General features: G+C 53.0%; 2 protein-coding genes, 1 long non-coding RNA gene and 3 other non-coding genes across 9 annotated transcripts; 4 read left to right on the forward strand and 2 right to left on the reverse strand.

The window, feature by feature from the left end:
- Positions 1 to 624: 624 nt before the first annotated feature.
- On the forward strand, positions 625 to 6,204 carry LOC137754149 (uncharacterized). 2 transcript variants are annotated; one of them, XR_011071748.1, is made up of 4 exons: positions 625 to 710; positions 1,268 to 1,400; positions 1,819 to 1,917; positions 3,440 to 6,204. It is a non-coding gene; the product is annotated as an uncharacterized lncRNA (long non-coding RNA). The 2 variants fall into 2 exon arrangements; XR_011071750.1 differs by having other exon boundaries at positions 1,268 to 1,351.
- Positions 1,657 to 1,734, forward strand: LOC137755646 (small nucleolar RNA R38). The gene has a single exon (XR_011072040.1). It is a non-coding gene; the product is annotated as a small nucleolar RNA R38 (small nucleolar RNA).
- LOC137755647 (small nucleolar RNA R38) lies at positions 3,220 to 3,303 on the forward strand. Its single transcript, XR_011072041.1, has one exon. It is a non-coding gene; the product is annotated as a small nucleolar RNA R38 (small nucleolar RNA).
- Positions 3,787 to 3,859, forward strand: LOC137755649 (small nucleolar RNA R38). Its single transcript, XR_011072043.1, has one exon. It is a non-coding gene; the product is annotated as a small nucleolar RNA R38 (small nucleolar RNA).
- A 245-nt stretch (positions 6,205 to 6,449) lies between the features above and the next one.
- ST6GALNAC2 (ST6 N-acetylgalactosaminide alpha-2,6-sialyltransferase 2) lies at positions 6,450 to 22,126 on the reverse strand. 3 transcript variants are annotated; one of them, XM_068529593.1, is made up of 9 exons: positions 21,968 to 22,126; positions 18,056 to 18,116; positions 14,631 to 14,805; positions 13,746 to 13,914; positions 13,176 to 13,314; positions 11,544 to 11,647; positions 9,703 to 9,786; positions 8,282 to 8,381; positions 6,450 to 7,265 (listed from the first exon to the last, which is right to left on the reverse strand). In XM_068529593.1, the coding sequence occupies exons 1-9, from the start codon at positions 22,090 to 22,092 to the stop codon at positions 7,098 to 7,100; spliced, it is 1,125 nt and encodes a 374-aa protein (XP_068385694.1). In that variant the 5' UTR covers positions 22,093 to 22,126; the 3' UTR covers positions 6,450 to 7,097. The 3 variants fall into 3 exon arrangements, 1 of the variants encoding a protein (XP_068385694.1); XR_011071746.1 differs by having other exon boundaries at positions 7,097 to 7,265; positions 7,635 to 8,381; XR_011071747.1 differs by having other exon boundaries at positions 7,179 to 7,265; positions 8,152 to 8,381.
- On the reverse strand, positions 9,721 to 10,644 carry LOC137754148 (testis-specific serine/proline-rich protein). The gene has a single exon (XM_068529594.1). It carries the CDS (start codon positions 10,642 to 10,644, stop codon positions 9,787 to 9,789), a length of 858 nt encoding a protein of 285 aa, XP_068385695.1. The 3' UTR covers positions 9,721 to 9,786.
- Positions 22,127 to 23,273: the final 1,147 nt, after the last annotated feature.

Genomic DNA, 23,273 nt, shown 5'->3' on the forward strand with positions numbered 1-23,273 from the left:
GGGCGGCGGGACCTGCGGCGCGGGGATAAGCCCCTGGGTTAAGGGTAACTTAGAGCCCGGCCTAGCCCGTCGCTCTCGGGCGCCCTCTGCCGGCCGCGCCTGTGCCCCACTGCTCTCGCCCCAACTAAGAGCAACTGAGCGGGACGTTGATTCCCCGGGAATCTCCCTCCTCTTCGCTAACGCAGCCAACCACCCCAGACGAACTCGCCCCGCCCCAAATAAAATCCGCAGAGCAATTAAGAACGAAATCCAGCAGGGCCTCAGTTCCCTCAACCGTTCCTCTCGTGAAGTCCCCTCGAGTTTTCTGCGACCTCCACCGCCCACCCAGTCTCGGCCAGGGACACCCTGTTCACTCAATAGATAAATGACTTTGTGGCCGAAGCGACAGTCCATCTTCGTTTTCTAACGGCCGTGGTTCTATACAGAGCAGGCCTCCCACCCCGGGCTCTCTACTGTCCGTGGCGGCGGCCACCATTTAATCCCGGGTCCAGAGCCGCGCTGAGGACGCGGCTGCCCCGCCACGGCAGCTGTTTGCACTACATTTCCCATCAGCCTTTTCTCAACAGCGCGAGAGTTCCGGCGAGACTGCCGCGAAGAACTTGCGCGCAGGCGCGAGCTTTCTCTCTTTTCGGGGCCGGTCTCGTGGCTGGAAGACATGGCGGCCTCAGGCTGGTCCGAGCTAGGCCAGCAACCTCGGACCTTTGGCGGCGGTAAGGCTGCGGAGGTGGGAAAACGGGGTCTTTGTTGATACGGCGCTAACACACTTGGCTGCCCCCTCCTCGAAGGAGAAATGGTGACGCTTAAGCCTGGTCTTCCCGCCAATAGGGTGGTTGAGAGGATTAGCTGAGATAACTGGGAAAACGCTTTCCAAAGGGCGCGAGTTTTCATTACTGAGGGGGGAGAGCCCAAGCCCACCTTGGCGTCGGAGCGGCCCTCCTGGGGGAGAGCGGCCCTTCCGTATTGCGCAACTCCCGCGCCCCCCTCCCCGGCCTCGCAGACACCCATGTGCTGAGCTCGCAGCCCCAGCGGCCTTGCAGGTCCCCAGGTCTTTACACGGGGCAGACTGACAGGGACGGTTCTCAGTTCATTTCAGGGGTGTTAACGGCTGAATACTTCGCCTCCTCCTCGAGTGCCTTGAGGACGGCCCCAGTCAGTTTTTATGTAACTCCACAGATGGTAACCAATGGGATGGTAGACTTTGTTTGGAAAGCCGTAGGCCGTAGTTTTACAACGACCCTTAACATGCTCATGTTTTCGTTCCCCACAGGCCTTTGTTTGGCATCTGCAGAGACGGTGAGAAGCCGACGTGCACGTTGAAGCTTAAAAACTAGCGAATGGAACCCTGAAATGAGTAAGAATGGATGCAGGCAAGACCTGGGTGGGCGCCAGAAGTGGGAAAGGTGAGATGGTGTGAAGGCCTACCACATACCGCCCCCTCACACTCTGTTCTGAAGTTCAGCTCTGTGAATCCGGGTTGACACAGAGGTCCGGTTAGGGTCCTGCCTAGAATCCAGAGGTGAGGATGGTCTGAGCCAGTGTAATCGGGGCCACTAGGTGTCACTGAAATCGAAGTGGATGCCACTGCATACAGGGGTGAAAGGAAGACTTGGAAAATGAGGTTTGGTTGGCTGGGATTTAGAAATGTTTTGTTACTGGTTGAGCTGAGGATGATTTAAAGTTATCCCTGTCTGAAAGGACATCTTTTGTGAGGAGTTCTGACTTGCTGAGGCTCAGCTTTTTTAAACACCGTTCTTGAGAATCAGTATCTTAAGTTTGTTTCTGTTAGAATGAAGTGTGTTATCCATATTTCTCTTTTAGGTTAAAGATGTTGGCTGTGGACTTGGAAAAAAGTCACATGAAAACCATCATCCAGAGATACTGAGTGTAAGGATCTTCGTGATGAAATTTCTGTAAAAGGTAAGAGTTTTTGCTCTTTCACAGAATTGCGTAGGTTATGATCCCTTTTAAGTATTGGTCTGTTAGATTCCGAGATGTGTGGGTCTTCCAGGATTATTAGTGGCCGGATGAGAGAAGTGGTATGGAACTCTTTGCTAGATCCCTTGCCAAGCAGCCTCACAGGGTTTGTTACAACTCTACACGAGGTAGATATTTTCCCTGAGTTGCTACTGAGTAAGTAAAGGGAGACAATGAGTTCACTCACGCATAGTTACACGGCTAGGGTTTTTTTATTTAAAAAAACCATAAAAATATAGCTAATTGATTTTGGGAGGTAGGGGGTCGTTATTATTACTATTAAGCTTTTTTTTTTTTTTTTTAATTTAGAAAATGTCACTGATTTAATGTCAGTTGTAAAGAGGTGTGTCTCAATCAGATTGTAACAAAATTACCGCAGCTTATTGCAAAAGAAACTATTAAGCTTTATTGAGGTATAGTTGAACAACTAGTTACTGAGTTAGGCTAGTGGTTCTCAACTAGGGGTCAGGGTGCGCTGGGACGCCCCGAAGTACCCTGCAGTGTGCAAGACAGCCCCCACGACAAAGAGCTACCCACCCAAAGCGTCGGTAGGTTGAAACCCCGTGTTAGACTAACTTGAGAGATCTAGACTCCAGTCTCAGCCTGTTACCAGGTGACTGCACCAGAGCCTTATTTCTTCAGTTTGTAAAAACAGGAATGGTGCTTCTCAAACCTGGCTGTGCACCTACAGAGGTTTGAAGTAGTACACACGTTCCTGGACCCCACCTCCGGCCATGATGAGATGGCTCTGGAGTGCAGCCCAAGAATCGTGTGTGGCCATTTAAGAGCGGGTACGGAGGAACAGTTAGATGATCTGATCTACTTTTAGCTCAGGGCTTTTTATGACAGCAAGATTATAGTATTGGCTGTTTTTAAGTAGCTCTCAGGGCAGATCTATAATCCCTGCTTTAAAGCACTGAAAGCCACATGGTTGCTCTGCAGTATTGTTTTGCACACAGAGGTGAGTGAAGGAGAAATGACCTTGTTTGATGTCGATTCCTCTTGGCATCAGGTACCCTTTGTGCAGCTGGCCTTCAGTGGTCTGGCTGAAAGAAGTAATCCACACTGTCTCAGGCATTTTACTGACACCAGAAAGACGCTGGAATATATATGCCATACTTGGCTGCTAGACACTTTGTGCTAAGGGAGACCCTGGCTTTAAAAGGACAGGACCTGTCAGCGTGTCGGGTCTGGGCTGCTGGGTACAGCTGGGCACAGTGCTGCGGCCTGGCTGAGGGGTGGGCGCTGAGTCCATGATGATGTGAAGTTATCCCTGTCTGAAGGCAAAGAAAGGCCTTTCTGTGTGGAATTTGTATATCTGAGACTCAGTTTCCCAAGTCTGCTTTAGAGAAAATTTAGGCCTGGTTTCTTTGTTTTTTTAATGCTTGATTTAAAAGTGAGCTACCTGAGAGAGATTGTGTATATCTTCTTGAATAGGTTGTTCTTTGCAATTTCTCCTCGCCAGGTACAGTCTCAGCCTCAGTTTGAGGCCGAAAAGGATGCTCCGGAACAAGACGCTAACGAGCAGCCGTTTCAGCTGCCCTGGACCCGAGGCGGAATTTCTCTCGTGTGTGTAACACAGAAGATCTTTGGAACAGGCTTGGGTGGAGTGTTCTTTTTGCTTCCCCTGTCCTGGCCTTTGAGTTGTGCTGAGTGACAGGGAGACTTTGACATAGGTTTGTTTTCTTCGCTAGGTGTCTGCAGTGAGTGAGACAGAATTGAACTGCTTTGCCTGAAGCAAGTGAAATGATGATTCTTCTCCTGTTGTTTGTAAGCTTTCTCTTTCCATCTTACATGTCCCAAAGAAGCCCCACAAGCCTATGATGGTTAGTTATCCCTGTCTGAAAATCTCAACTGAGGGAAAACAGTCTGTTCTGAGGCTTAAGGGGCTGGCCCTGTGCTCTTAAAAGAAGTTCAGGCTCTAAAAGGGATCGAATTGAACGGACTCCAAAGGGAATTGTGCATACCCTGCCAAGACCCCAGTCCTAATGCATCATTCCTCTCCTCTGCAGCTTGAAAACCAGTGGTGTGGCTGCCCTGTCACACTTTAGGCCCCTTGATTAATGGCTCTGAGGGCACAGGCTATAAGAGGTGGCAGAAATGGGCAAGTGGCCCAGATTTGGTTTATACTCTCATTGTGGAATGAAAGAGCGCTTGTCACATATTTCAAGAAAATGAATGTGCCGTTTGAAACAGACGGGAATGGCAGATGTATGCCAGCTGTGGCAGTGAGAACACTTCAGGACTATCTGACCTCTTGCCCTTGTACCGTATCCTGACATTCAGGAAAGACGGTGTACAGTGGCACTAGCGGAGCGATTTGGTTTCCAGGTGCTTTGTTAACACCAGGGAGCTCTCCTGGCGTTAGCTCAGCTCTGTCTGAATGGCATGGCTGGCATGTGAGCAAGAGAGTAGCAAAGTGGCGCTGGGCTTTGTTCCTATTTAAATGCCAGGCTTGAACTGGACACAGATTGCCTTTCTTTTCTGTTGAAGCTGGGAGGTGTGTGCAGCTCTTTATACGTAAGGTCACATATTTGTTCGGTCACCAAGGAAGCTATATTTGGAGTGAGATTTAAAGAGCCTGAAAACCGGTCTAAGCAGCTTATAGCTGGAAGTAAAACAAAGTGAAAGGACGTGTTAGCAAGTGGGAAAGTCTACCTGCTGGGTTGTAGTCTGCTTCTGAGTGGACTTGACTGCTCTGTGGGACCCAAGTGAACCTGTAGGTTTGTTTCTGTTTTTGTTTTTTTAAGCTGCACCGCACAGCTTGTGGGATCTTAAGGGCTTGAACCCTGGCCCTTGGCAGTGAGAGTGATGAGTCCTAACCACTGGACTGCCAGGGAATTCCCAAACCTGTAGGTTTGACTCCAGAGGGGGGTTGAATATAGATGTCGCCAGCACTTCATGGCTGCTCTTCACTGGTACTGGCCACTTGCCAGATTCTGCTCCCTCAGATCAGTCTCCCGAAAAGGAGAGTCATCTGGGACCTACCAGGCTGCACTGAATTGATCTGGTTGTGCCTTCCACACACGCACACACACGCACACACACGCACACACGCATAATGATTGACTGCTTAGAATGAGTTCCTCTAGGATTACCAATTTTTAAATTAGTTTTTTCTTTAAATTTAACCTTCAGTTTTGAGTCTCTTAGTTGGCTGCTGCATCAAGTGATTCTTTGGTTTTATAGGTTGTCTCCAAGTGATGCCAGATGGGATCAGCACAGCCCCAGGTGCTAGTTGCTAATGCCTATAAAATACCACCCTCCCCCACCAAAGGAGAATCATTTAAGAGTTCTTTGGACTTCGTCTTCAAAAGTAGCCAAAGAATTCAAGTGACAGGGTATCCAAGAAAATTGTTTGCAGTTAGTGAAATTAGGGTATAAATAAGAACATTCAGAATACTACACACACAGTTTAGGTGATCTTGGTATAGTGGTGGGACAGCAGTGATTATAAAATTAAGTAATTAACGTGCATGCTCTGTTGGGGGAGACTGAAGGGAAAGAGGTGTTCAGCCTAGAAAAACATTTCTCAGTGGATTTCCTATGAAGTCAGTGTGTCTTGGGTTTAACTCTGAAACAAATTAAAAAATTAAAAAACCGACTAGCATTTGTGGATTTCAGACTGAGACCCATGTAAAAGCCATGTTTTATTCTGTGACTCAGCATATTCTTTTATAAGTGAAAGTTTCAGAGAAGAAGAGTTGCGGGTAACAGGATGCAATCAGATGTTTTGGTGTTTTTAAGTTTCCCACTAAATTGATCTTATACCCCTCTAACCGGTTGACAGGTTTTGGTAACTACAGATGTGATGGGAATAGGGAAAAATAAAGTATGGATAAAAATGGGTCCAGGCATCGGGAAGCTATGGTTTCTCAAGTAGCTGCTTTAGAAAGCCTAAATGTCCATTCACTTAATCACGTCTCAATTTCTAAAGTAGCATTTTGATTCATCAGTCTTGTTAGGTGTGCTGATAGGATCAGCCCTTCAAAACCACAGACCCAAGGGCCAGGTTTTGGGCAGGGAGGCTCTTGCCTACCAGACCTGTGGAGACATCCCCCCGCCCCCTCCACTGCCTTGCCGGGTACGGTGTGTAGCAACATCAGACTAGACATCAGGACAGTAAATCCCAAGGTTTGCTTAAGGGGTAGTATGGTGATAACTCAGTTGGTTTACACTTCTAATAGAAGCCCATGTAATCTAAAATAAAACTGCCTATATCAAGTCAAATTATTGAAGCCATGATGTTCAGTGTCCGATAATGAGGGTTCATTACCCAGTAATGTCCTTTTGGTGACAAGGTGGTAATACATGTCCAGTGGGACTTTAATCAGAGGCCAGCAACCTTCTGCGTGGTTGACTCCCATCAAATACCAGAACCTTCCCGTGGTTCTTGAATTCTGAATTCTTTGTGCTAAGCACCCTGCATGATATACTACTTTCCCCAACACACACAGACACAGTGGTTATCCACCATTTATGCAATTATCTAGTTTCAAATCACATTCTGCCTTTTGTGCTCCCACTTTATCCGGGGGCAGAAGTGTGTCGGTCCTGTTCTCAGCAAGGCTGTTCCGACATGTCCTTGAGTTGAACTGCTTTGGAGTTTGTGTGAAGCCGGACACGCTAGTGGGAGGATTTGGGCTGAGAAGCGTGCGTTTGCTTCTACTGCTGCTTGTTCTTTGTTAACTGAGAGACCCTGAGCCGCTCCACTGACCTCCTGGTCACTCCGTGCCACTACTGTCGTGGGAGCGCTCAGCTATGAAGGATGCGTGCCTGACGCTGGTGAGGGTCAGTCTCCCCTTGAGAGTGTTACCTTCGGCTTTAAAGACAAATCCAGCAGAGAGCAGTCCATTTTTTCTTGGCCAGGGTTGGGATGTCTGCCTCAGACCAGGGGAGAGTCTTCTTGGATGAACTGAGGACAAGGTGAGGTGTCCCACAAAGAATAGGCTTCAGTGACAGTCACACATCCACTCGGTGTCCTCTGTAGGGAAGAAGGGGGGGGAGGGTCAAGGACAGTTGGAGCCCCTCTCAGGCTGAAAAGACCAGAAGGCAGCTTTGGCCACTTGAGGGGCCAAGGGCCTCAGCTCTGCAAAACCACAAAGGTCTTGGGTGCTTCAGGGTCAGCGCTGGTACAGCCAAAGGATGCCAGCCTTGTGCAGGTCCTTCCACAGGGTGGCTTCCAGGGACAGATCATGGTTCACGTAGAATATCAGTGGCTTCTTTACTCGTTCGAAATAGTGGTCAGAAAATTTCTGGTAGTTGCTTGTGATGAATCCATAGGCACTAACCTGGACAAGGACAGTCGTTGAGTTAGCATTTATTGCGCTTCCACTGTGTGTAAAGTGACGTGAATTTAGAAAGCCATGTCCCCCCCCTTCCCAGCTGCCTTGTGTTGTGTGAAGGTGAGGATAAACAGTTCCCGCCCACACTTTAATGCCCCGAACTGTGCTCTTTCTGCATTTTCTCACTCAGCCTTACAACAATCTTAGGTAGATACTGTCCCCATTTTACAAATGGGGAACAGGCTCAGAAAGGTAACCAAACATGTGTCCCCCGTCACAAGCTAGTAAGTAGCTGGGCTGGAAGTTGAACTCAGGTCTGTGACACCAAAGCTGTGATGATCACTGTGCTCAAGACAGAGGCGGAAAGCCCCTTACCTCCTACTCTTAACGGTGACTGCAGGCAAGAGCCTCCTGTTTAAAACGGGGGAAAGGTGACCAGAGTCCAGTGGTGCTTGGCCTCAGTTCTTGTGCTGGCTTCAGCGTGGGCCACTGCCTTTTCTTGAAAACTGCTTCTCGGCCCCTGTCTCCGCGCACGTCCCCATCGAGATGGGCACCACCCCATCGAGAATGTCTCATACCGTGATTTCAAAGATTCCTTGTGTGGAAGGCTGCCCACCTCAGTTCTAGAACGTCCTCACAAAAAGATGTCTCTGCCCACTTGTGTTGAGAAGATTTTGCTTTCACAAGAGCAGTTGGATAAAATGTGTCTTAAGTACCATATGAAGCAGCTGCCCTGGGGCAGAGGGGGTGTAAGAAACCAGCCCAGGGGCAGGTGGCTGTGATTGGGAAGGCAAGGCTGGCACAGGGGACTGTCCTACAAGGGACCCTGAAGAGCACTTCTTCCATCCCGTTCCCGAGACCAAGATCACTCCTGCAGCTGGGGCATCCTTACCCCACAGGATAGAGGCCCAGAGTCCCAGATCTGGGCGAGCAGGCCTCATGTAGGGGATATCGTGGAGTGAATCAGGTTCCGTTCACACCTCCTCTGCTGCGGTGGGCTCCTGAGAGAGAAGCCCTCTTACCTGGTCACAGGCGTGCAGTGCTGTCAGCAGCATGAGGGCTCCAGTGCTAGGCATGTATAGGTCTCTGAATTTTGTGTTAATCCACTTGGATTTCAGAAACCTGGAATCAAAAAGAGCCCTCAAGACTCAAGACTTTTGGTCTTGCACACTAGCTCGATGGTTGTGCCATTACACCAGTTCGGTTGGAAAACTGCAGAAATTTCCGGCCCTTCTACCCCAACCCATCCCCTATTTGGGAAAAGACCAAATGAACTATATGCAAAAATCTTGGGTTGAAATAACACCTTAGGTAACGGGGTGAGAAAGAGGAACAGGTCCTCCCAAAGGACTGCAGGTGAGAGCCTTCCCCTTTCTCCCACTCTCTAGAAGCCTGAATCCAGTCTAACTCACCTTTCCTCTCGGCAACACCCTCCTGCACCACAGTGTCTAGGGCATAGGTGGCCTAGTTATTTAGGCGGAGACCTAAGCTTCTACCTCCAGACTTTGGCCAAGCAGGAGCCACGTATGAGGACAGAGCACACAGGTCCTGAGACTGGAGGCACTGGCGAGGTGATGCACGTGTGTGCACACGTACACACATTCAGAGACACCCACAACAGTCCAAAAGTGAGGCCACAGTGTGGTGACCACAAGGCTTGACCTCAGCCCTGGATTCTCATCTAGGCTTTGCCAGGCAAATCACCTAGCCTCTCAGCCTGGTCTTCCTCTGTCGACTGGTCTTCAGTTTGCCTCCCAGACCCACCTGCCACCCCTGGCCTGCTCTGTGTCTTAGGACGCCAGCCTCTGGGCCGTAGTAGGGTTTCTCAGCTGCAGCACTACTGTTACTTAGGGCCAGATAGTTGCTTGTTGCAGGGGCTGTCTTGTGCATTGTAGGATGCTCAGCAGCCGCCCTGGCTTCTGCCCACTCGTGGCACTCACGCTTTCCTAGCGACAACCAAAAATGTCTCCAGACCAGGACAGTTGACCTGCCTCCTGCTGAGAACCACTGGTAGGAGGGGGGGGTGGGGTTTGGGATCTGCAGGCAGGTGTTCCCCAGGCTCCTCCCCACGGTCTCCCGTGTTTGAGCTGTGTTCAGGCCTGAAAGTGATGACAGCTCGGTTTCTACCGGTCCCAATACAGCCCCACATCTGTGGTCCCCCCATGCCCGGCCTAAGCCTTTCTGAACATCCCTAGTAAGGAAACCTGATGAGTTCCCTCTCCATTTCCCATCTACCTTGACTGATAGAACACCACCTCCATCAAGGTATAATACTCAAATAAAGTAGTAAGTGAAGCAGTGTAAGTGCTTGGGGTGTCCTCGTACATGGCCCCCCTGTGGGTTTCATCCTTGGGGGGATAAAGCCGGTGCTGCCGGTGGGTGTGGAGCCGGGGGTGGGGGGGGAGGAGCAGTTCTTCCCAGCACCACCCCTACCCCCACCTACCTCTCTGTCAGGTAGCTGATGAAGTCTGGATGGAGTAGCTTGAATTTGCTGGCGGAGGCTTCTGGTCCAAAATAGGTCTGAGGCCTAGGACCCACGATAGAAGTGGACAGAGCGGCCGGTGCCGTCGTACGGCCCGTTGGGGAGTGAGGAGAGGGGAAAGGCACCGGAACGGTGGCGGTGTGTGGACCGGTAGGAGCGGGGCTGGGCGTAGTAGCGGGAGAAGGGGGTGTAGAAGGTGGCGGGCAGCACCGTGGGGACCACGTGCGGCTTCCCGCCCACCAGGACCTCCAAGGGCGGGGTGTACGTGAGAGAGGAGGGGGGTGTGAACAGAGCGGGAGGAGTCGGGTAGGAGCAGTTGACCGGGTGGTGGGGAGGGGGTGGGAGGAGAGGGAAGTAGAGAGACGCAGGGGGGGTGCGCGCTCGGTTCTGGGAGGGGCAGGGGAAGGAGCAGGGGAAGCACTGGTTTTGGGGGAGTGGTGAGGTAGGAGGCTGGAAGAAGGGGGGCTCCTTCAGGAAGCGGGGCACATAGGGGGCGATGTAGAGCGGGATGCCCCGAATGGGCCCGATGTAGGAAGCCGAGGGTGCAGGGCTATGGGACGGGGACTGGGCGCCGGGCACAGGGGGGGTTTGGGAAGAGTTTCGAGAGAGAGATTTTAAGCCAGACTGGGAGGGAGATTTGGAGGTGGGTGGAGTGACGTTTTGGGCAGACCCTCGAGGCTGGACATGAGGGCTGGGGGTCAGGGAGGAAGCCCGGGAAGAGGGCTGTGAGGCATTTGGGCTGGCAGGGTGAGAGGGGGGACGGGAGGAAGACCCCCGGGTGGGGGACGGGGAAGGGGCTGAGCCACCGGTGCTGGCGTAGGGCTGCTGGTTGGTGTGGTTGGATCGGGACTGGGTAGGGGACTGGGTAGGGGACGGATTAGGGGTAGGGGAGGGGGAGCTCATTGGTGTTGGGGAGGCTTATGTCCACCCGATGTCTTTGAGCCAGCCCCCCAAGAGCCAGTCCCGCCCCGGGTCACAAAGCCCACCCTCATGACCAGGTGCAGCATTGTGAGCTCTTGCAAGGGATTGTTAGGTAATCACGAGGGGGGTGGGGCACAGGGCAGGGCTGGTGGAGCCAGCCTGGCCTCTGAGGGCTTAATCCCCAAGGAGGCCTCAGAAGCTGCTCTTTCACGGTGGGTGAGATGTCCTGGGGCCACCGAGATAGGAGGCGGGTCTCTGTCACCACGGGGGTGGCGCAGATTTCTAAGAACCTGACTCAGGGACAAGAAATTGTCTCAGCACCACAGGGAGAAGGTTTAGATGAGGCCAGGACATGGTTCAAAAGAGCCGGACACAGGCCTGCTGCCCAGGAAGGTGGGGGAGAAAAGACAGAGGGCCCTTTGTTCCCACTTCACCGGGCGCTGGACCCACGTCGCCTGCTCTCCCGTTTCATGGCAGTCTTGGGAGGGTGCCCGCCAGGAGGAATGGAATGGATACTGGCCCCCACTCTTGGTTTCCAGACACAGTGTGCTCAAACAGGACAGCAGAGCCAGCTGTGGACAGGTCCTGCGGCTGCCACTGGCTGGGTGGCTGGGTTGTTTGTGGGGACAGCAGCCTGAAGCTGAGGGGCCAGGCCTGCCTGCTCAGAAAGGAGCCCCTTGAACCTACAGCCTGCCTTGTCAGGAGGGTCCCTGGGGACCAGCAGCGTTACCTAGGCTTTCCTGGGGGTAGGAAAAAAGAGCTTAATCTTCTAATACTCTGTTGAATTCTTGGGGATTTTCTTGCCGCCTTCACCCACCTTTCCCATCCGACAGTGGACCCTGGGAGCATTACCATGCCCTGCCCCCTGCTTGGCTGCTCACCTGTCCCCTTTATCAGGGCCCTCAGGGACAGGCACACCTAGAATGGCCGATCTCAGCATCACGTAGTCGCGGATGTCTGAGGGGATGAAGATATAGCGCAGGTCCTGTCGGAGTGACAGAGAAACAGCCGCAGTGGGAACGAGACCACGCCAAGATCCTGCTCAGAGTGGATGGCTCTGCACCCAGTCTGTGCCCTGACGGGAGCATTTCCCTTTTATGCCTGTAATTCCCACTTTCAGGTACCCTGGTGGTTTCAGTACTCAAATCCTTTGATACTCTTCCCTTCAAGAAGCGATGCTTAATTGCCATCCCCTTGAGTGTGGGCTGGACTTCGTGACTAATGAACAAAATTTTCCTAATGCGTAGAAAAAAGTGGAAGTAAGGAAGGGTATGTGACCTTGGAAAGCGGGTCATAAAAGGCACTGGAGCTTCCTTGCTCTCTGGGATTGCTCACTCTGGGGGGAGCAAGGGCTGTGAGGGAGCCATCTCAGGTCCGGCCGGAGGCAGGCCTGAGGACTGCAGCCCCTGCCAATCCTGACTGGGAGACCCTGAGCCAAAACCACTCCACTGAGCTGCTCCTGAATTCCTGACCCATGAAAACTGTGAGATGATCAGTGCTTGTTGTTTAAAGCTACTAGGTTTGGGGGTAGTTTGTCATGCAGTTATAGATAATGCCTACAGGTTCTGTGGCTACACCAGAAATGGAGCTGTCCCATTTTCTGTCACGAGCTGAAAGAGGCCTCGGCGCACAGACACTGTGGCTAGGACACCCCTGAATTCCCTGGTCAGAGGAGGAAGCGTCTAGAAACTCAAGCCACTCCTATTGAGCATCCCAGAACCTGGGACTTCCCCGCTGCATGTGGTAACCAGCCCACTCTAGAAGGGAAGCACTGTGTTACAGCAACTAGCTGTGGTTGAAAGAACCTGGAAGCGGCAGACAGACTCAGATTCCAGTTCTCCTGCTCCGAAGCTGGGGCTCTGGGCATGTTTTCCTCAACTGCTCTGAACCTCAGCTTCCTGCACGGTCTGCTGTGAGCCCTCAGGAGGGCACACATCATTCTTCCAGTGGGCAGCGTGAGAAATGGAAACAACCCTAGCACTGCGGTCAGAGGGGCCTGGATTTTGATGATTCTGGCTGGGTGGTGGCCTTGGACACACTGCCCTCTGGAAAGGGGCTGCTGTGATGCCTGTATCCGGCGCTGGGAAGGGGGGAGGCACTCAGTAAATACCCTCCCACTGTGTGTAGCGTGAGCTCTGGGTGGGGGGGGAGTCTGGATTTGAATCCAGCTCCACCGCTGCTTTACTGACTGAAGGGGCCCTGAGCCTTAGTCTCCTCACCAGTAAGAGAGGGCTGGCGTGGCCTCTGTAAGTGCCTGGCACTCCATAGGCTTTCAGTCAATATTATCCATTCGTGTTCCACCCCAGAGTTGTCCTGAGCCACCTGAAACCGCAGGGCGCCCCTGCCCAGATCCACCCCTTCAGTGGCTCCATTGCGGGGGCCCAAGACCCTGGCACAGCCTCTCTATGCCCTGGGCTGGGGCTTGGGAACCCTGTGGCCCACCCCTCAGACGCGGGTTGGGAAACAGTGGCACCGACTGTCAGTGACAACGGTGTGCCCATCAGCGGCCTCACCTGTCCCTGCGGCACAGAGGTGAAGCCCAGGTTTGAGTAGGAGATGAGGGAGTTCTTCATTGTGTTTACAGTGAAACCGTAGAAGGAGGTCTTGGTGCCCACGTCATTCTCAAAGCCTTTGATCACAGCACCATTGAGTCTGGTCCAAACAGAGGCCCATCAGCCTGCTCGTGGCTACACGATGCTGCGTGTTTACTTCCACCCCCAGGGGGCCTCGCCTGTCCCTGTTCCATCCCCAGGGTTCTGTCGCTCCCTCTGCCCACAGCAGCCCCAGTGCCCGGTCACTAGCCCTATCCCCACAGCTCGCGACCTGAAGGGATGCCCTGTGAAGTGGACAAAGCTGACCCTGGCAGCTCCTTCCTCCTGGGTCCCCTTAGCCGACCACACCCTCACTCATCTTCAGGGCCTGTTTCCGTAATGCCTTTGTCCGTGCCTGTCTGCCCATTACAAGTGCTGAGCTGCCTGAGGCCACTGCTGCCTTGGCCCCTGCCCTCACCTGTGGTGCTCCCCCGGGGGCTGGCTGGGGACCAGCTCCTCTCCTGCTTCCTCCCTGGCCCCTGCCCCACATACCTGAACACGTAGTCATGGGCATCGATGTTCTGACCCTGGCGGGAACCATTCAGAATGCCTCCGTTACCCACCACGGCACACCGGATGCAGCCCGGAAGCAGCTCCCTGGAGACGGTAAACAGCCTGGTGCTCTCAGAGCCATTCAGGAGGCTCAGGGTGGAGGCGATGGCTGTGGGTGTGGGACAGGGTGGGGCACCACGAGGGGTCACATGGGTCATTGGGGCCTTCCCAAGACTTCCTGGCTCCCCACCTGCCCGAGGCCTGACACCAGCCCCTCTCCAGAGGCACAGAGGGTGGAGGACAATGAAATGCCAGTGGGAAGAGGGTGGTGGAGCAGGGGGTTTGGCTGTGCCCTCAGTCATCTCAAGCACTCAGATACCAGTCCTCCCAGGACCGTGTGTATTCCCAAAGAAAATAATCAGAGGCGTGGTGGGGTGAGGGGCATATTTAACGTGGAGGGGGCTCTGGGCAGTTTCCCACAGCAGCAACCATCCGCAGGCTGTTTGAGACCCCACAGCCGCTGTCCTCGGCCACCTTTGGACACTGGCATCTTTCACACCAGGGAAGCCCCAGGATGGTGAGAGCCGCTTGCAGGGGCAGCCAGGGCCGTCTCCTGGACCCTGTGGTGCTTGTAGAGATGGCTGGGGGTGGGGGAGGAGGAGTGAAAGCTTATAGAGTGCCAGCCCAGTGCATAGAGAGGCTGTGCCAGGGTCTGTGCCAGGGAAGTCAGGAGTCACACGGCAGGGGTGTCGAGCCCTGAGGCCCGCCTGGGAGGAAGAGGCAGGGGGTCCACATCTTGGTGCTGTGAGGGAGGAGAGGCCCATTCTGCACCAAGGCCAAAAGCAGGAGCAATGGACTAGTTGAGGCCAGAGGGCTGCAGGTTACCTTGGCTGGAGAGCCCCTGCCAGCCATAGGGGGCTTTGTGCCGGCTCAGGCTGTCCCAGAGCTCCTGGGTGAAGAGGTTCCCTGAGAGCAGCACTGGAATGGAGAGATCAAACAGATCCCGGAAGTGAGGGTGCCGTCGAATGGCGAGAGAAAGTGAGTGTCGACAGGGCAGGTTCTGTGGGTGAGAAGAGAAGAGGGCTGTTTCTGGGGGTTGGGGTGGGTAGGAGCCACCAGAGGGTTGGGAGGAAGTGCTGCCCTTCTCCCTCCAGACTTGGGCAACCCCCAGATCTGCAGGTCCAGGTGGCCTGTAGTGCAGCAGCCCAGTGGGGGTGAGAGAGCTTTCTGGATTTACCCTGCCCAGCCCTTCTCCTGGGTTCCACATCTCTCAGGCCTGATGGCTCTGGCCTCCTACAACTTCACCTCACACTTGGGGGGAACTTTGAGGCATTTTCCCACAAATGGGTAAGACCTGCCTGCCCTGTGGTGGAGGAGGTCCAGCCTGGGCTTAGGAATCCGTCAGCCTGGATCCAAATCCCAGCTCTGGCAGTCCTTGCCGTAGGATTCACGTGGAACGGGCTGCTGGGAAGAGTTATGACATGTTTCTGCCAGTCGGTGCCTATACTGAATTGAAGAGTGTCCCCTCCCCCAATTCATGTCTGCCCAGAACCTCAGAATGTGACCTTATTTGGAAATAGGGTCTTCGCAGATGTAATTGGTAAGATGAGGTCATACTGTATTAAGGTGGGCCCTAAATTCAATGAGTGGTATCCTCATAAGAAGGCATGTGCTGATGGGGGCAGAAATTGAGTGATGCAGTTACAAGCCAAGAAACACCTGGAGCCTCCAGACGCTGTAAGAGGCCAGGAGGGATTCTTCCCTAGAGCCTTCAGAGGGAGGCTGGCCCTGCTGACACCTTGATTTCAGACATCTGCCCTCTAGAACTGTGAGAGAATCCATTTCTCTTGTTTTAAGCCACCCAGTTTGTGGTAGTTTGTTCCAGCTGCCATAGAAAGCCCTCCAGGGCCTCTGCACACAGCGACCTTGAAGGAGGGCGGTGTACCAAAAAGGCCTCAGCTCCATCTGCTTGCAGCCCCCATGTCAGAATCTGAACAGCCTGGGCTTGGGTGGAGCTGTTCTTTCCACTGAAGGGGGCTCTTTGTTAAGCCGTTGGTTTGATCAAAGGACAATGCAGGAAAGAGCTGTACAGTCATTTCTGCTATTATGTGACATATGAGTGCTTAAAAACCATTATGCAAAATTGTGCAACCAAAACCACAGGGCTTTTGGGAAAAGGGATTAGCAGCGCAACACTCAAAAACTTGATCAGTGATGCATAAAATAAGGAAGAACGTAGGTAAGATAGAAGCAGTTTTAACACACATTCGCTGGTTAGGAAATATATAAGTACTACTAAAACTATGGCACTTGACCTTGGAAAAGACTTGACATTTGCTTGGGGATGTGGGTGTCGGAAGGGTGGCAGCTTGGGAGTTTTCGTGAAGTGGTGGAAAGCCGGTTATAACATATGCGATGAAGCAGATGGCTATCTGAAGTGTGCGTTGTGTGTGCCTTTTGTGTATTCCTAGGCTCCCTTTGGTTGAGTGTGGTTTTCTGCATTTACCAGTGTTCTTGCTGACAAAATCACTGATAAACACACACGAAATTTGGATTATACTCATATTGTTTACTAATATAGCAGTCTTTATGGAACAAATTCATGTTTTCAAAGCAAGCATTAAGCCAAACTGACAGCACTAATTTCACTACTATTCGGTTTATCATAGGGATGTTTTCCAGGGCCTTCTTTACGAGGCTCCAAGAGAAGAATCTTCAGGTCTCTGTATCTGGAAAGGCTGCACTTTCCTTGGGCAACTGGCTTGCTTTTTATCTCATGGACAGGGTGGCAAACTTTCCTTCTTTGCTGTGGCCACTAGGAAGCTAAGAGCCGGATATACAGCCCATCTCTTACACCCGGTGGCATATTTTTCATGCACTTATCTGACGTTGTCTACTTTTCCTCCCTTTATTTTTCCTTTACCTGCTTCTTCATTTTATTCTTCTTTTTTTTTGCCATGTCATATGTGTCCGAAAGCCACCTCAAATCCTTTTTTTAAAATGAGGTGGGGAAATATGTCAATTAGCACCAAGCAGCTCAAGGTGAAAAGGACTTTAGGAAAAGTAAAGGTGACCTGACCAAGCGCTTATAAGACCCTTGAGGCCTCTCTTCAGCCCGCTGGCCAAGTGTCCACCAGGCCTCTGTTCTCAGGAAGGGGTCCCCATCACCTGCCCAGGGCTGCTTACTCTGTCTCTGACCGCTCAGCAGTCACTAAGTCTTGCATGGGGTGAAATCTTGCTCCCTGAGGCTTCAGTTAACAATTTCCAGTCTCTCGGGCATTAAAAACAACTCTTAAACCCGAATCAAGCCAGAATTACCCAGTCATCACCCCTCCCAACCGCAGCACGCAGAGGGGGAGAGGCCGTATTGCTCAGTGGTTCAGAGCCAGGCTCTGGGGTCGAATGAGAGGCTCGAACCCCTGTACCACCTCTTCTCCATGAGTGACCTTAACCTTTCTGTGCCTCATTTTACTCATCTGTAAAACTGCCTCACAGGCTTGCAATGAGGCTTAAGTGAGAGAACTCACGTAAAATGCTTGAGACGGCCTTTCAGGCCACAGTCAGCGTGATCTGTTACAGAGCAGGGCCCGGAAGTTCTCAAACATCTTCCCAGGGCTTGGTGTTTACTTCATGGTGAACAGTTTAAATGTGACTTTTACAGTCAAAAGACATTTTGAGGAGTAGCATGTAAAAGTCACAGGACTTTTTTTTTTTTTTTTTAGTTGTTAAGCAGTTTAAATTTTATTGACCTCCTGGTTTTTTAAAAAAAGTTAAATTTAAGGTCACACCTCTAAGTTCGATGCATTATATACAGATCGTGCAGAGTATGACTATGAAGAGATACAAATTAGTCCACGCCGAAAAAGGTTTACTAGGGTACAGAATCATTTTCATAAATACATATAAAATTCTTGTGAGGATAGAAAAGGACTGACTCTTCAGGTTTTGTGAGACACTTTTCAAAGTGACTCAAGGCACAAAATGTGCACTATTGAGTCACAGGACTTTTAAAGATAAATCAAGACTTCCCAGAACTTTTCAGCTGGCTACACCCCAAGGAGTAAATATGAAGTCACCCTTCTCTGCTGTTGGGGTGCAGGGAACCCCAGTGGTCAGGTCTGAGGAGCCCTGACTGGCTGGCCGCTCAGTTCTGTGCTTCCTTTGGGGGAATGGTGGGGGGCGGTGGGTTCCAGAGTGCTCCCGCCCAGCAGGCTCATGAGAATGTTCTCATTCGTGCTTTTCTTACCCCTTTTCCCTGAGTGCTAACTTGAGAATGTGAGAAACCGCCACAGGGTAGCTGGCCCCAGTACCTTTCTCGTCCTAGAATTCGATGCCTTGGGTCCAAAGAAAGCTCGAGACGATGTGATGTTCCTGGGGGAGAAGGCAGAAGTAAAGCAGGGGTCTCACCTGCCCCTGGAACCTGCTGTCTAGCTCTGTTAGCTCTGGGGGCTGACAGTCCATCAGGGTCTGATTGTTTCTTCTGTGCTCTGATTCTTGCCCATCTCTCTCTCTTTGGGCACACAAAATACTGTCCTATTATTATGTTCTACCCAGAAACCAAGAAATAAAGAAGCCCCTTGGCAAGCGGCTGAAATGTGGAGTGTATAGGAACAGTGAGGTGGTGGTTAAGCGATGAAAATATAAAATAGGAAAGATTGCCAGCCCCCTGGGATTGTGACCATCTGAGGGGTCTCCCTGCCAAAAGGCCCCAGAAACAGGTGTTAGATCCCAGGTGCCTTGGGCGCCCTTCACCTGGTGAAGGGCATGGGTCTGAAGCCTGACTCCGTGGATTTGTATCCCAGGATCTCTGGAAGCTACTGAACTTCTCGGAACCTCAGTCTGTGTGTCTGTTCAGCTGGGATAATCATATAGGTGTAAAGATAATCACATTGAGACAGGCTGGGACCTGGGGGCCTTTGCTGCAGTGCTTGCACGTGGACAAACGACCCCTTGAGCCACAGAATGCAAAGAAACTATAAGGGACTAAAAACAGCTGGGTGCATGTGCAATTGGGGCAAATTATGAACAACAAGATACAAAAAGACCAAAAACTCAGCAAAAGCAGGATACTGCACATGTACCCTGCACAGGGTACCACCAAGGGGGTGGGCAGATCACCTAAGCCACCCCTCTGGCCCAACCCCTGGACCCATTCCTACTGTCACCCAGTATAAGGAACCAACTCGCCCCCCCCCCCAACCCAGGGAGCAAGCAAGGGAACCTGTTACTTGTTTTCGCTTCCCCCTACTGCAGCAGGGGCCCCAATAAAGCCTTGCCTGAATTGTTGGGAGGTGCAAACACAGAATCTACGTTATCTTACATAAAAAGTGTCCTCTAAATATTAGCTGTTGTTACCTAAAGGGCAAAGGGAAAGGACCTTGTGACAGCCTCTATGACACTGTCCCTTGTGGAAGGGGCTAAGTTACTGGCCCACCCCACCTCCCGGGTGCTAGGTGGTCCCTGAACCAGGGCACAGGACAAACACAAAGGAAGGAATAGGAGCCCCTATCCATTCAAGAGGGTGGTCAGGCTGCTCCCAGACTCCTACCCCCTCCCCTATAGCCACCAGGGAGCAGGTGGGGAGGATTTTTGGATCAGCGGGGGGTTTTTTTGTTTTTGTTTTTAAAATATTTTAACTTATGTATTCATTTGGCTATGCTGGGTCTTAGTTGCGGCATGCGAACTCTTAGTTGCAGTATGTGGGATCTAGTTCCCTGACCAGGGATCGAACCCAGGCCCCCTGCATTGGGAGTGCAGAGTCTTAGCCACTGGACCACCAGGGAAGTCCCGGATCAGTGGTTTTGAGGGAAACAGAGACCTCTTGCTTCTAGGTGCCAAGACAGCTTGAGCCACAAGGGAGCCTGTGACCTGCCTGCCTTCAGGTTTGTGAAAGACCGTGGAGGAGCAGGCCAGGAAAAGCAGGGCGATCCCTTCCCCCACCTGTCTCTTTTGCCCCAGACAGGCCGCCTACATAATTCTGTAGTTCCTCTTTGAGGAACTGGGACTGTGGTGCTCAGCCTAGGTGGCCTTCGAGAATCCTAGGGAGCTTGTGAAGGGCACTGGTGCCCCATCCCTGAACTCTGACCTGATTGTTCTGGGCCTCAGGTGATCTAACTCCCCCTCCCCCACTCACCCCTCCCTCCCCGGTGATTCTAACACGCAGCCAGGCTTGGAACCTGATGGAGGAACTGCTGAATTGGTGGAATGGAGACAGAAGGGACAGAGTTGTGGGGTGGGGATGGGGAGCCCCTCAATTCAGTTTTGCTGCTCTGAATTGCCCCAGCCTCAGGGAGGCCTGCTCCTCTCCCCAGAGCACCCCTTATGCTCACAGACTTCCCCCAGCCCCTCCCACTCCGGAATCCATGGGCATTTCCACACCAGCCTGGGAGCTGGGAAGGAGTGGGGAAGGGGCCAGCCCAGCTCACCCGCACCCCTATGGGAAGTTTAACCAGCCCGAGGAGAAAGGAGGTCGATGTTGTGCAGTTTCTCATAAAACTAAATTTACTCAACTTAGATCATATTCTTAGGAATTCTTCGCTCTAAAATAGCCTTTTCTTTTACAAAATAATGTTGACAGTAGATGGTAACTGGCAGGTTACTGGCGTCCTGTAGCTATCCTCACCCCCTCCTCCAGAAAAAAACAAGTCTAGAAATCCCAAGCCCACGAACTACTGATTCAGATTCTTCTGTGAGTAAATTCCTGAACCGATTCCACTCTCCAACCTGCAAGGAGAGCCCCGTCTCGGGTGTGGTAGGCCTGGTCCCAGGGCCTTGCTTCCCTGGACTCTCCACTGTAGCCAGCCAGGTAGGTCCGTTTTTGGTCCCCAGTTGGGGAGGTCGCACAGCCTGCAGTCCCCACCCAGACTTCCATCCCACCTGCCACCCTGCTTATCCACCTCTTACAGAGACTGAGTCTGGACCTGGCCCCTGGGGTTTAGTTACAGCACAGACATCACCAAAACAACAAGGATACGGACAGGTTCTTGGGTTGTACTAGATTTTTAAAAGATGAAAGATCTTTAAAAAAAGCTTTGTTGAGGTGTAATGGATGTTCAGCAAACCTCATATTTAGAGTGGTATTACTTTCAACAGATGTTCAAATGTGTTTCAAAACATCCTTACATAAAACTGACAAGGATCCCCTTTCTTAATACCCTCAATATTCTCAGTCCTTCTGCTTATGCAATTTCTCACTCCAGGGAGATGAAGTAACTTCAGGTTTTGCCTGCTAGAGCACCTTTTGTTCTAAAGGGACTGGACTCTTAGTCAGTGGCAAGGGTGTTTCATATTGTTTTGCAGCTTTGGGTGCCCTCTGACATTGTTTCCTGAGAGCACACACTAATTTTGATTTCATTCCCTTATCCCTGGAGCAAGGTTTAGTAAGGACTGTGCCGGTGGGAAAGCGCTGGGAAGGGAAAGCCAGGCCCCGGAGGCCTCAGAAATCCAGACTCTGGGCACAGCTCGGCCCACCTTCCAGAAGTAAAGCTAAATCCTTTTGAGCCTTCTTCAGTAACTGGAACCATCACCTACCAAAGGCAGGCTCTCAGATTTCTCCTCCTGGGGCACAAATGAAAGAAAGGTGCCCAGGGTCGGCGAAAGGGAGTGGAGCGCAGGAGGAGGCTCAGGGAGGGGAACTTGGATGGAGCCCAGGATGGGCCCCTGTTCGCCGATCGCGCCCGATTGCGCCCAGACGGTGCTTATCAAAATAAGAAACGGAGCAGAGAGCCGGGAGTTAAGGGAGCCGGGCGTGGGGAGGGCGGGGACCACAGCTAGAGGGAGAGGCGACCCGCCGCAGCCTGGCTGAGGAGCCCGGCCAAGTCTGAACCGGGAGACTTGGATCCCTGCCCCCAAGGAGAGCCTGAAAAAAACGTGACGTTAGCGAGGGACAATGGGTGGCAAAAACGGGACTGTTTTTAAAAGATTCAGGTGTCCTAGCCAAATCTGGACAATAGAAAGGGTTTCTACTCAGGGCCGGAGGGAAGTAAGCATAAGGCTGTCGGGAGCGGATCGCCGGTGCGCAAGGGGCGAAGCTACTCTCGGACCCCGGCAGAGGCTGTGGGCCCCCGGCAGCACGAGTTTAACGCCGGGGTGGAGGCTCTGGGGACAAAGGGCCGCAGCCCGAGTGCCCGCGGCAAGCCACTCCGGAGGGCGGCCCAGCCGTGAGCTGGGCGCCCTGCGCGTCCCCTGCGCCCGCCGGACAGGTCCCGCGTGGCAGCCCATACCTGGCTCCGGTCAGGGGCCCCAGGTACGACTCCACCGCCGAGGAGTACAGGGCGACGAGGATCCCCGAGCAGACAACCGCGAACAGGAGCAGCAGCCAGAAGAGCGGGCCGCGCGGGAGCCCCATGCAGCCCCGGCCCGCGGGCGTCCCGTCGGCCGCAGTCCCGGGCGGAGGGGAGAGGCCCGGGTGTGCCGGGCCGGACTCCCGGAGTCGGCTGCCCGGCCCCGCCCCGCCGCTCACCCTTCTGCCCGCGCCGCGCCTCCGGACGTCGCCGCACCCTCGGGGCCTGCGCGACGGGTCCCAGAGGGGAGAATGAAGCGCCGGCGCCGGGAACTGCCCTCGCCCCGCCGGCGCCCAGCCCGGGGACACCGCGAGCCGCGGTTGGGCAGGGCGCTTCCCGGTACCTTCAAGGGCGGGTGCGCGCGGTCCGGGGGCTGCGGGACGCGGGGAGACGCCGCCACCTGCCGCGTGGGCTGCGCACTGCGCCCTCGGGGGCCTCGGCTCGCGGCTTCCCGACGCCCGAGGCCCATGGGAGGGGCGGCGAGGATGGAGGAGCAAACCCTGACAGCTCAGACCCTGGGTGGAGCTGGAGGGGGTGAGGTAGGGAGCCTGCCGGGGTGGGACGGGTGGGGGAGCTGAGGCTGTTCATCCCCCTCATTTGGTGACTGGCCGGGGCCCTCAATCGCACTGCGTTCCTGTTACAAACCGAGGCCAACCTGGAGATCTCAGCAGTCCAGAGACACCTGAAGGGTGTAGCAGGGGATCCGGTGTCAGCAGGAAGGGCTGGGGAAGCTCGGGCACTCATGCTCTGGAAGCGGAGCCCTTCCAGGGAGTGAACAGTAGGTGACATAGTGTATTCTCCAGTGGGCCACGTCCTGGCCTCAGAAACCTGTGAAATACCCCAGACACCCCCCCCCGCCCCCCGCCCCAACTATCAGAACCTGCAATGACAGGGACCTTGTCCCTTTCCACTGGCTTTCTGCTCTCCCCTGTTCTTCATTTATGGGAGCAGGTCTGGGTGCAGCAACAGGTATCTGTCCAATTGCAGAGCTTCCCGGAAAGTTTCCTGGAACCTCTGCTCGTGGGCAGGAATGGGTCCTTCAGGCTCAGTTCTCACAATTCAAAAAAATGCTGCACCTTGCCACCCTGCTGATGGACACTACTTAGAATTGATGGTTTCAAGTCTTTTCCTTTAATCTTTATGGTTTTCAATCGCCAAAATCCCTGTGCATGTTACTTATCCCTTGATCAGCACCTTCTCCCATTTCTTCAGTGGTTGATAAAACATCAGACATCTCTCTAAGCCC

The sequence above is a fragment of the Eschrichtius robustus genome, chromosome 20 (genome assembly GCF_028021215.1).
Source record: "Eschrichtius robustus isolate mEscRob2 chromosome 20, mEscRob2.pri, whole genome shotgun sequence".
In the NCBI taxonomy this organism is placed as follows: Eukaryota; Metazoa; Chordata; class Mammalia; order Artiodactyla; family Eschrichtiidae; genus Eschrichtius; species Eschrichtius robustus.

Excerpts from the sequence above, each read along its gene's own strand:
- LOC137754148 (XM_068529594.1), bottom strand. The coding sequence starts at position 10,644 with ATGAGCTCCCCCTCCCCTACCCCTAATCCGTCCCCTACCCAGTCCCCT.
- ST6GALNAC2 (XM_068529593.1), bottom strand. The coding sequence starts at position 22,092 with ATGGGGCTCCCGCGCGGCCCGCTCTTCTGGCTGCTGCTCCTGTTCGCG. Across the intron at positions 18,117-21,967 it reads GGGCCCCTGACCGGAGCCAG|GAACATCACATCGTCTCGAG; the intron begins GTATGGGCTGCC and ends CTTCTCCCCCAG. Across the intron at positions 11,648-13,175 it reads CCTCTGTGCCGCAGGGACAG|GACCTGCGCTATATCTTCAT; the intron begins GTGAGGCCGCTG and ends TCACTCCGACAG.